The following is a 12,704-nucleotide window of genomic DNA, read 5'->3' as shown; positions in this document are numbered from 1 at the left end:
CACAAAGCCAGGTCCATAAAGAAATGGTTTTCCCAGTTTGGTGTTGAAGAACTTGACTATGGCCGGCACAGAGCCTCAACCCTATTCAACATCTTTAGATAGATTGCATATTAATGCCCATGGTTTTGTAATGAGATGCCCAGCAATCATATATAGGTGTAAAAATACAGTATATATAATGTATAATAAAGGGTCAGTATAAGATAAATAAGCAGTTATTCCAGTAGACAGATTAAAAATTATAGACATGGAAACGTGCAGAATACGCCCCCTTTTAAAAGAAATTAAGAACACAACTTCTTATCTGACGTAAAAGAAACCAAGTCAAACCGACTCACCTCCGTTAAAGTCGACCTCACCGAGGCAGTCTCTGGGAACTTTGGCCGCACATCTCTTATGGCAGTTAAATTTACAATCTAAAATAGAAAGAAAAAACATTCAGCATCTTAGAAAATGTGCTTTTTATATCTATTGCCAAGCCTATGAATGTAAATTTTGTATTGTGTATACTGTAACGCCATGTATGACACTTTAATTTCCCTGCTAGGGATCAATAATTTCTTTCTAAATTTCTGTGTCGTCACCTTTGCACTGCATCCCCTGGCGGAAGAGGCCCTTCAGCAGGCGTTTGCAGTACTGGCAGATGGTGGGACGAGTGTAGGTGTGAACGGAGAAGGTGTGAGGGACTTTGACCCGACCCAGGACCATCTTCTCCATCCAGATGGGACGACCGCTCAGCAGGGAGTTACGCTTCCCGGCGCCCAGGAGGGGGCGCTGCTTAAACCAGGAGGGAGGAGAGGCAAGGGAGGGGAGGGTGAGATGGAGAAAAAAGAAGAAAAGACAAAAATAATTAGTTTGATTTATCTTCAAATGAATGTTTTGCCTCATTCGTGTACAGTAAACCTGCTTCTAAATAATTTAATTTCATTGCTTTTTATTTCTCCTCTCAGCTCCTGAATGTGAGGGTTTTTTTTACATCTGGCTGTAACTATGACACTGTTAATCCAACTCCTACTTCTGAAAAAGCCCTCTTTAGACCCAAACTTCCTGGATAACTTTTACAAACTGCTCTTTCTCTCTACGGTTTTAGAAAAAAAGTTTTTGCTGAACAATTGACTGCTTTTTTAAAACAGACACAGACTCTTTGAGACATTCCAGTTGAGATTTAGGGCAAACCACAGCACAGAGACTGCACTCCTTAAAGTGATGAATGATCTGCTGGATGCTGCTGATGCTGGAAAATCTTCAGTCTCTTAGATCTAAGTGCTGCATTCAACACTGTCGATCGTTCTATTTTATTGGAACGTCTCCAACACTGGGTTGGCATCTCTGGTTCGGGTTTTAAAGTGGTTTTATTCTTATTTACAAGATAGATTTTTTTTTAGTGCAGCCATTGGCAAGTCACAGTCATCCTCTGTGAAGATGACCTGCAGGGGTACCTCAGGGCTCTGTCCTCGGACCACTCTTGTTCTCTCTCTACATGTTATCCCAGGGTCATGTCATCCGCAGGCACAATGTGAGCTTTCATTTCTATGCAGATGATACTCATTTGTATCTCTCTTTTAACCCAAATGTTTTTTTTTTTATCAAATTAATAAATGCAACAACTGCATCATTGACCTCAAATGTTGGACAGCCCAGCATTTCCTGCAGCTAATTATTATTGACCCTGGCACAGTTAATCCTTATACCTCAAACATCTGGGTTCTCTGTCCAAAAATAAAGTCCACAACTGCAAAAATCACTTTTGATAACCACCTCAGCTTGAACAAGCATGATTACACAGTTGTCCAGTCTTGTTTTTTGCAGCTCAGGAGACACTCCAAGATAAGTTCAGTTTCATCCAGTAGAAATCTAGAGACTGTCATAAATGTTTTTATTTCTTCTCGCCTGGACTATTGTAACTCTCTCTACACATGTCTGAGCCAACAGAGTCTACATAAATTACAGCTTGTCCAAAACACAGCAGCCAGACACCTCACCAAAACCAAAAACAGAGAGCACATTACTCCTATTTGTCTTCTTTTGGCATCCAGTAAATGTTAGAATTGATTTTCAGATATTATTGATGACTTTTAAAGGCCTGTTCTGGACTCACACCCAAGTCTCAGATCTTCTGCCACCATACGTCTTCAGCCAAGGCTCCGCTAGCCGTTCCACAATCTCGGCTGAGGACCTTTTCTGTTAGGGCCCCCGGTCTCTGGAACAACCTCCCTGAGGAGCTCAGACTAGCGAGCTCCTTATCCTCTTTTAACTCCAGTGAGCTCTGATAAACCTCCACACTCCTGCGGGCTTAAGAGGCACTCGGGCACTGTGACAGTAACCGAGGGTCCGTCCCAATACCCACACCTGCTGTAATTGCAAGTAGTCGAGTGGCTACTTGTGTGACGTTTTTTCAGTCACTTTCACAGTGGCTGAGTACCTGTTGAGACCATGGATGTTTTAAGGAGTAGGTTAAGAGCCGCAAGAGTGTGGAGGTTTATCAGATCTCACTGGAACACTCTTGATTAATAAGGACATCCCATCACATATTTTTCCTTCTATTCATGCAAAAATCCACCCAAAGTTTTCCCCGACTGTAAAGCTACTGAGGGGAACAATCAGAGTTCAAGAGGTTCAGCTGAAGACATCAGAGTTGGGAGAATTGTTCACTCGACGTGTAAGTAGAGCACAGATGAAATCTTTTCTATCCACTGGAACAATGACTGTCCTTGTGCAACATGCAGCTTATAGACCGCAGTGCTGGCGAGAGCAGGAAGCATGTGACACAATGGGCCTGAATTAGTACAGAACTATTTGATAATCCTCCTTCTTACATTCTGATTTATCACGTTTGTACAAAGCTGGAGGGGATATAATAATATGTTGTGATAAATAAATATGACAACATGCATCATATGGCAAAAACATAGATCCCAGAGAACACGTGTTGTTTTTGTTTACATGCATGAAACAACACAGGACACGATGAAACGACTTTAAACTCACAAACTGCTGCTTGATGTCGACATGCTGATTTTCTGAAACAAAACGTGCTCTTGTCTTCTGCCAGAATTATAAAATTTGTTCCTCTGAAGACGTTTGAATCGTTTTTTTTGTTGTTTGTTTTTTTACCATTTGCTGGTGTCAGATAAATGTTAGCACAACCAGGTTCAGACAAGGGATTAACTAATGATTACTTTAATTATCGATTAATCTGTTGATTATTATCTAGTCGTTTGCTCCGTAAAATGCCAGAAAATGATGAAAAAAGTCAATCACTGTTTCCTCATATGTCTTGTTTTGTCATTTATCGTTATAACACCGCTTATCGTGATATTTTCACCTACGATAACTGCAGCATGAAAATTTGATACCCGCAATAAACAAGCAAAACATGCTGTCTGGTCCCTTGTGGATCGTGTTTTGGACAATGAATTGTATTTTTGTGTGATAAGAACTTTGGTTATCAAACAGCTCAGTCTTTTCTCTCTGTGATCAGATGGTGCAGTGTGTGTGTGTGTGTGTGTGTGTGTAGATAACAGTGCGATGGAGCTGATAAAAGTGTGTTTGTTCCAGTTAGCGTGTGTGAAGCTCTGACTTTGTTCGCTGGTTTGAACAGGATGGAAAATCCAGTGGTTTGCCTCCAGCCATCAGTGTGTGTATGTGTGTGTATGTGTGTGTGTGTGTGTGTTTGTAATTCACTGGTTGCACACAGTAGATCTAGCTAGCGTGGAAAGTGTCTGTGTGTTTTCATTCATGTAACTCATTATGAGTGAATCAGAACTCTCTAAACTTACTTTCTCTTCAGTAACAACTCATCAACATGTGAGTGTTTTATGAAGCCTCCTCACGTCTTTCAGCTGAATCAGAATTCACAGTTTAGACTTTTATATCCTTTTTATGGAGTAGCTGACGCCACATCTCTGGCATTACTATCATATTCACTGGTCTGGTCTTTAATACGCACAAATTCTTAATTTGCTGAAAGACAAGAGACAAGAAGAGACCAACTGAGAGTTTTATAATAACAAGCTGATTAGTCACCTGGGTGTTTTAAAGCTAATTGGAGCGTATTTTGGTGTTTGTCACTCATTTGTCTCTGTAGAGCTGCCACCCCATAAAAAAAAAAGGGCAGATGATGTTATTTGGTGCTGGACACTTTTAAATGGACGTTGAAGAAGCAGGTCGGCAGGATGAGTATGTGCAAAAAAACTAAAGTGATGTTTGTATTGACAAAAATATGAATGAAACAGAGGTAGAAATGAACCCTGGGAAATCAAAGAAAGCAAGAACGAACAAAGTCTGCAGCCTCACAGCAGCAGCTCTTCCCTCCATCTCATTGGCCGGTGACTTTACCTGCTCAGCCTCACCTGACTGGAACGTAACTTCTACTCAGGTTATCAGTGTGAGCTAGACAGATACCAAGCCTTCAAAACATATGGAATTAACTTCATGAGATATGTTTCAGGGGCATTTTGGATCATTTCCAGGACATTTTTTTCAAATGATGGGAAATACTTCTATGTTTCTTCTACTCTATGTTGCATGATGCAACACTGAGTCATAATCCCAGTTACAGATTATAACTGTGTGAATATTTTTACCCATTTAATGTATATTTTATTTTCAGAAGTATCAACAACGCCTTCAGTAGTTTACTTCTTCAGCGTTTTCGTGCCACTACTGTTCCCCCACAGCAATTTTTTGGAGGAGGTGGCAGCATCAGCGCAGCGTCTCCTCCAGATGTGTCGGTCGCCATCCAGTCCATCCTCCAACCGGCAACCGTAGACCGTTTGACAGCTTTGGTAGCTTTTATAGACGCAGGCAGACCGGTAGAGGGTCAGGCGACTGTCCAGATTTCTACTGTACTTTCATTTCCAGCTGATTGTGATTCAGCTGGAAGTGTGACAGGTTCGCGAATTAAAAAACGCTCCATGTTGGTAACGTTACTGTTAGTAGCAGTCGCGGCTGCCTTACAACCTCGGAGCGGGAGGAGGGGGCGGGGGCTGTGCATCTACGGAAGCCTAGCTGTCCAAGCCATTTCTGAGTCGCACATTGAATACAGAGCAAAAGGTCTTTAAATGTTTATTTTACGAGGGCATTTAAAGGCCTCGTCATCCCAATCCAACGGCAATTTTACATTTTTTAGTGGCATTTTGCCCATCGCCCCCGTTAATTTCCGACTCTGACCTGTTGTCACTATCACTGATCAACCATCATTAAACTCTCAAAAAAGAAACAACAAAATATAACACTGTGGAACACAAACCACCCGAATGAAACCTGGATTCCATCATTTGTGTAACATGACTGATAGATTATCAGAAACCTCAGACTGAAATTAGTCACTTAATACACAAAACACTAGTGTTTACTGAAGCGTAATCTCCACCTTCAAATCACACAAATCTCCCACTGACGTTAAACCACGTGACTTTGTGCTACATAGTAAATTTATAAAACAACTTCAGCACAAAGTCAAGAGGTTGTGATATGTAGCACAACAAGCTAGTGAAGCTGTGAACAGAACCATGTTCCCGCACATGCTCAGTGGCGTCTGCCTTACACAGAACTACTCTCCGGAGACTGAAAACATGATGCCGTTTCTAAACAAACTAACGTGACCAAACTCTTCATAATGAAGGAACATGTCGCCCAGTGCAGCGATGAGGCTCACTGATGTGTTTTTAATAGTTTTTGGACAACGGCACAGAGGAATAAGATATATCAGGCTTTGGATACACACACAATACTTGTTAGTAGATCAATTCATTGTTGGTTTGGCTCCAAACATGAGATTTGTTGACAATAAGAAAATTATAGGAAATTTCCAGCTGGAAATCCTTTAAGCAGGATTTGATAAAAAATGTGTTATTGCTCTCCAAAAACCCCAAATTTGTTATTCCTTATAATTCCAAAATGTCTTGTGTCGATTTCCCTTCCTTGTTCTAAAGCATTTATCCTGTTCGGGTTCATAAAGAGCTGGAGTGAAATCTACTGAAGTACTGTACTTTTACAATTATAAGGTATTTGTACTTTACTTGAGTATTTCCATGTGGTGCGACTTTAAACTCCAACTCCACTACGTTTCAGAGTGAAATATTGTACTTTTTACTCCACATACACACATAAAATAACACATGATAAGCTTATAAATCACACCGCATTGTTAAAGATGAAATCAGTGTTTCCAAGACTTTTTGGCTTGTGGTATTTACATAAAATCAGTCTGTGTATTTGCGTCTCTTTGTCATGTTTCAGATGTCTATGAACTTTTTGCAGTTACACCAAAGAGACGTTTCCCCCTCATATGGTTTGAACTTCATTTTTCTTTATTTTTCTTCTTCTCTACTCAATCTATCATCTCAACACCCCTCAGATTTATCTTATGACCCTCACAAAGCAGTTCAAACTAGCTCCACCTCAAACAGCTACAACAGTACAACACTGCTTATTTACTCATCAGTATCAATATACTTTGTTAAATGTTTAATATATCGGTCACAGCCTGATTTTCTGCAAAACTAGTACTTTTACTTTAGTGCTTTAAGTAAATTTCTCTGGTATACTTCTTCACTTTTACTGAAGTAGGATTTTAGATGCAGGACTTTTCCTTGTAATGAAGTATTTTTATTAGTTTATGAGTACTTCTTCCACCACTGCAGAAAACCATTTACACTCACAATCACACCTACGGGCAGTTTAGTTCACATGTTGGGACTGTGGGAGGAAACTGGAAAACCCAGAGGAAACAAAACGCAGACCTAGAAATGTACAGCTCTTATAAAAAATGTGGTAATAACTGATCACATGACGGTAGTTAACGTACCTCCTCCTGCGGCGTCGGGGCGAACTCAGTGGAAGGTGGACGAGCGACGGACAGGACGGCGCCCGACAGGGAAACGTTGGACAGCCGCCTCTTCTTCACCCCGCTGCAGTTGTTGGGGATCTTGAACGCACACCGTTTGTGATAGTTCAGTCCACATCCTGCGGACGAGAAAAATCATTTCAACTGTTACGTCGTTTCTGTCGTTTATATTCTGTTTCTGACTTTAAAAACAAGCAGGAGCATCGCTGTAGCGTTAGCAACACATGAGCAGCTGAAAGTTGCTTTTGATTAGAATAGTTCATTGCATGTTTTAAGATGTTTTATACCGTCTTATGTATTTCATTTGCATTTTATCTGTTTTATCTATTTTACTGGTTCTATTACATTTTCCCCTTTTTTTTACTCCTGTTGTGCATTAGCCTCACATTGTTTTATGTTTACATTGTTCGGTATCATCATCAGTCATCTGTAAAGCACTGTGAATTGCAGTAAGCTGTGTGAAAGGTGCTATACTAATAAAGTTTGATTGATTGGTGATACCTCTCATGGTTTCTGGCTCAGTAACACGAGGTGCAGAGCTCAATCATGACTGAGAACATTTTAAACTCAAACTGAAACAGTTTTGAGTTACACAGTCATCATGTGTCATCTGATGCTTTAATGTTTCATTGTTAGTCAATAGTTTCGTTTTGAGTGTATTTTATTGTTGAGTTCTATGTATTTAAAGGCCTGTCTAGGGATGGGCACCGCAAACTACAACCGCAACTAATGATTATTTTCATTATCGATCGATCTGTCGATGTTTCATTGTTTCCCGAGGCCCGAGATGACGTCCAAAACCCAAAGATATTCAGTTTACGGTCATAGAGGACTAAAGAAACCACAAAATATTCACATTTGAGAAGCTGGAATCAAGAGAATTTAGACATTTTTTTCTTCAAAAATGACTCAGTTGGTGATTCATTTAATAGTTGACAACTAATGGATTAATTGTAGGGTTATACTTGTCCCTATACAAAGAAACATTGATTGATTGGATAGTTCTGGTATCAAACTGATTGATCAGTGAACAACACTGTAAAAACACTTCATACTCACTAACTATACTAACTAGACGCAGATAGAAGTGGCCGAGAATTTGAGCAAAAACTTTGTTTTAATCCTGAGGCTGCTGGACTCTGAACATACTGAGATATGAGGAGAAACTGGAGTTCCTGGGATGTTTAGAAATCAGTTAAACTCTAAAACCATGAGGATGTTTTCACACCTAATCTGTTTAGTTTGGTTCAATCAAACTCTGCGGACCAAACCATACACGGTGATGTCCTCACTTTCATTGTTTTGTCCAAGACTGCATGAAAAGGGGAGTCTCAGTTGGACAAAACGTGACCAAAATACATTAAAATAACAAAAAGTAAGGGCCGATATCTTCCATCTGTGAGGTAACTGGCACCATGATGCCCAGATTATCAGTCTGTGAAGTCAGGTACATGAATCCAAGAAAGCTCAGGTTGGGTTGATGAGGTTGTTTACCAAATTAGATGCTTATATTGTCTAAAAATATGATTTACAGCGATGACAAAAGCTTTCTTCTTCTTCCTCCATCATGTGTTTAATGTCCTTGTCTGGATTGAATAAACTCTTTTTTAACTGTTTCAACCTCCAAATGAGTTATATAAGCGGAAGCCGTATTTCTGCTCTTGACAGCCACTCGGTCGCTGAGAACATCAAGCGTCTCTTTTCTCTGCTTGGCATCACTACAGTTAAGACCGGCTCTGAGGTTTGTGAGTATCGGCTGAGATCAAGACTTGAAAAGACGAAGCTCTTTGAAAAATAGTCACAGGAAGTCACCGACTCAATGAAGACATCCTGCTGTACAGTCAACTGCAGCTTTGATTCAGGCCTGGAAAACCAGTGTGTGAAAATGCGTGTGTGTGTGTGTGTGTGTGTGTGTGTTGGACGTGTGCCTGGGCGCTCAGTTGAGGCGATGACTCGGTCCGCGTGGACGTGTCAGGGATCAAAGCCAGTCGAGGCCCTGCGCGCAAACCTCAGATAAAATAAAACTTTATCAAAACATGACATCACGCTGAATCTGTCCAGGAAGCTGAATGGAGGTCAAAACCGTATCATCTTTTTATAATGTTTAAAAAGATCAATATTCAGTTATTCGTCGTTACAAATTTCACTCAGCGGCGACGTGGAATGACGTGCTGCGCAGGTTGTTCAGTTCGCTTCCTATCCACAGTGTCTGTTATACTCGTTAAACTTTGATTCCTCTTACATCACCGCAGACGCACTGGCAGCAGACACCGCTTCCTCTCGTAACATTTAATTGACAGGAAGTTTTTCTGAATAGTTTTTAATACCCAGACATCCTGAAAATGTATTTCTGACGAGTTAATCGCCCTCTGATGTGCTGACACCTGTTAAACATGTCTGTCTGACTTTTAAACTGGGCTACGTTTCTATATTTATGTCGTTGATACGAGGCTTTTGCAGGCGATGAAAGTAACTGGATGTGTTAAGAGAAGCGGAGCGTTAATTTCAATAAAAGTTGCTCATCTGGCTCGTATGCTGAAAAAGTTCTTCAGGCATTTTTTTTTTGGGGGGCTCGTAGTGTTTGAACATTAGTGTCTGACTGAACCTGCTGACTCCACACACAAAATGATATCTTGATGCAGCTCTTCTAGACTTTTCATCAGACTTAATGACTCAAATTACGTAGATAAAAAGTGATAATTCTACTTTATGTTTATTATTGAGGTCGTATACTGGAGTGCGTTATATTGACTTATATTACTCATGTATGTTTATGGTGTGGACAAAATATTAGGAACACTTTTCAATATAATCACACTCCAGTACACCATCACCACCCACGACGATATCAATAATCATCAATTAATGGCGGAGCTGTTGTATCAGATTGCATTAGATTGCACAGGTGTTCCTAATAAAATGATCACTGAGTGTCTGACAGATTTGCCGTTTTGTTTTTTCGCTTCATTCATTCAGTCTGAAATTGTCTTCATGTTAAGTTTGGGACAAAAACTACAAAGACTGAACAGACCACACATGGAGATTGTTTCCAGCAGGGGTGCAACGCTTCTGAAACCGAGACTGAAACCGCAAAACAAATGTCCAGGTCTCCAGTCACGGTTCTGTCTTCTGTGTCACGGTCTCCCCTTGATCTACCTTTATAGTGTTCTTCAGTGTTTTTGATATTCCAAATTGTAGTTCCAAAAAAAAACAAGGTATGAACCAAACTGTGGATTTGGAGAACTGTTACACCCCTAGTTTCCACCGACTGGAAAAGATTTTTTTAGTCTTTGATAGTCAAAAAGGAGCAGAAACCACCTTAAGTAATCACACAGATACACTCATCACTGCTCTGTAACTACTGGAGATCCTGCAAATCCTGCAAGAACGCCACGTGTACTCTACTGTTTGTATGCAGTTTGCACAAGAAAGGTAAAAAAAAAAAAGAACAAAAAACACAGAAATTGGTTGAGATCCTGAACGGAGAAACTTGTTCTCAGATGCTTCCAGTGTGACTTAATTCTTTGATTTTAATGCGTTTAATATGTAATGTGACTGTAGGTGCGAACCACAGCCGCAGAGTCATCATAACATGACCTGAAACCTCAGCGATAACAGCGTCGGCATCGACTTACCTTCACATTTGAGGCCCTGGCGGACGAGCCCCCACAGCATCTCCCCGCAGTCATCGCAGAAAGCCGGGGCCTTGTAGGAGTGGACGTACAGCGTGTGAGGCCTGATCTGGAAGTCCTCGGCTGTGGCGAGAGCTGAAATGAGGAAACAAAGAGCCGACGTCAAATAACAAAAAGACAACATGGGACATTTCCCATCGTGAATGAGGAGAAGATACTTTTGTCAATACAGCCTTGACGTCCGTAGGGGTTTCTGGCACAACTTCACCTACTTCCAAGGTGCACGGAGAAGAGAAAAAAATCTAAAGAGGTCAAAACTTCAGCAACACTTGTAGCATATAGAACAACTGTATTGTTAGACCAACAGACCAGCTACTTTTCACTTGCTCATGTTGTATAAAACCACTAACCTCACTAACTCTGCTCGGACACTAGTCTGCCGTCTGTTCCTTTCTTGTGTTTTTTGCTGTAATCAGGAAGATTTTGTATTTACAAAAATATGGAGCTTTTTTTGGAAATCCACCTGGACCTTTTCATGAATAAAACACTGTAGGATTGTCATATTTTGTCCTATATTCTTCAAATATGAGGCAGGTATTCACTGGTATTTAGTTTACAGCCCCATACTGACCTCAACCTTTACAGAGAAAGACACAGGCAGATAAAACATCATTATTTTAGCCGGAAATCATTTGATCTGATCTGTTTCTGTATCACCTCGAGTGTGTCTGACACTTTCACACGAAACTTTGGGAGGTGTCCTCTAGGGCCAACTGACACTGGCGATACTGATATTAGGGAATAAAAAAATTCTGATACCACTACATCTGTGACAGGCCAATATCGGCTGACCGATGTATCGGTCGGGCTCTAGTGTCCTGTCTGAAAAGACATTTTATTTATGCATATAGTCACTGTTGTTCAGGAGCTACAGAAACTTTCATTTCTGTATTTACTTTGGTTGTGGTACATTTTAGGTTTTTGCTCCAAAATAAACCTCCTGGGACATACTTAACTGAGAAAATTAGGGATATCCCAATCAAGCTTTATTTCCCCATTTCCTTTTAAAAATACCTTGTTCAGATGAGATGATGATTCCAATCCTGCAGAGCAGCTACAGTCTGATTCAAGTTATTTAGTGTTGAAAAAATGATTGACTCAGTATTTCTAGAGAGAAGTTGAGTCTTTCTGAGTCAGTTGGAGCATCTAGCAGCCATCGATGGCACTTTAAAGTACTTTCACAATGGCCTCAGACTCAAGCTGTGGTAGTTGCTGTTTGTACTTGACGAATGGTTTTGTCATTAATTAACTTCCATACGATCAGATATCACTTTCCTCCCTCTGGCTGTTGTGGTTTTACAGGTGCTAAAAGCTGCCATTTACTGTTTTCACTGCAATATTTGTGTGTGAGACATCAGAGAGGTGACAGGTTTAAGCAGTTGGTATGACTGACTTGCAGCTGCAGAGGAGCAGAAAAGGGAAAAACAACGACAACAGACCTTTTCTAAAGCCTGTTTCTTTTTGTAGCCAGTTCTCCAGTGCCTCTTAGTGTCAGTCATGGTTGATAAGAGTTGTACGATCTCTCCTCTGTTATAATATATAATTAAACAAACAGAGATGTGCAGGGTTTTGCAGCAGCAGCAACAGCAGCAGCAGCAGCAGGAGGAGGAAGTGGTCTTGGGTTTGAGCTCGGTGCGGTTCAGGCTGCGACTCTGTTTTTCCTCCTCCAGCGTAATTTTAACCTGAGCGCTGCCGCTGCTTTGGGTGTTCAGCTGTGAAGGTGTCAGTTTTACGTTTTTTTTTACAGCTAAGCCTGTCGACACGACTCAGGAAATGACAATCCTATACACAATATTATGGTTGAAGCGTGCGGGGCGACACCGCGGCGGAGGAAACGAGATCTGGGCCGACCTCACCGTTCTTCCTCCGCTTAACAAGAGAGTTAGAAGCAGTTAGAAAACAAACAGTATAAAAAAGAAATATGCACTGCCAATGTGTAACATTAGATTCATGAGAAATGACTAATAATGCAAATATTCACAGTACTACTAATAGTGATAATAATAAAATGTGTTTCAAATTATACAATAAAACATCAATAAAACAAAATAAAAATTGCACAATTGTGATTTATTTACTAATTCTTTTAATCTTGATGTACAGGTGATTAATATTATTAGGTGCTAGAACTCTATAGTTTTGGTTCAGAGTGATATTATTCT

The 12,704-nt window shown here is 40.4% G+C and overlaps 1 protein-coding gene across 2 annotated transcripts in view; it reads right to left on the bottom strand.

The window, feature by feature from the left end:
• The window catches only part of LOC121882112 (serine/threonine-protein kinase D3-like), a 57,878-nt gene that overhangs the window by 16,669 nt on the left and 28,505 nt on the right, over window positions 1-12,704 (bottom strand). Inside the window, exons 4-7 of one of the 2 annotated variants that reach the window (XM_042390128.1) lie at window positions 10,486-10,617; window positions 6,812-6,969; window positions 585-777; window positions 339-416 (exon numbers count right to left, since the gene is read on the bottom strand). In XM_042390128.1, the coding sequence (XP_042246062.1) occupies window positions 339-416; window positions 585-777; window positions 6,812-6,969; window positions 10,486-10,617 (561 nt within the window). The remainder of the gene's footprint in view (window positions 1-338; window positions 417-584; window positions 778-6,811; window positions 6,970-10,485; window positions 10,618-12,704) is intronic. The other variant, XM_042390129.1, reaches the window with a different exon arrangement.

This window comes from Thunnus maccoyii, chromosome 17 (assembly GCF_910596095.1).
Source record: "Thunnus maccoyii chromosome 17, fThuMac1.1, whole genome shotgun sequence".
NCBI lineage: Eukaryota > Metazoa > Chordata > Actinopteri > Scombriformes > Scombridae > Thunnus > Thunnus maccoyii.
This window is presented reverse-complemented; position numbering and strand designations above follow the sequence as displayed.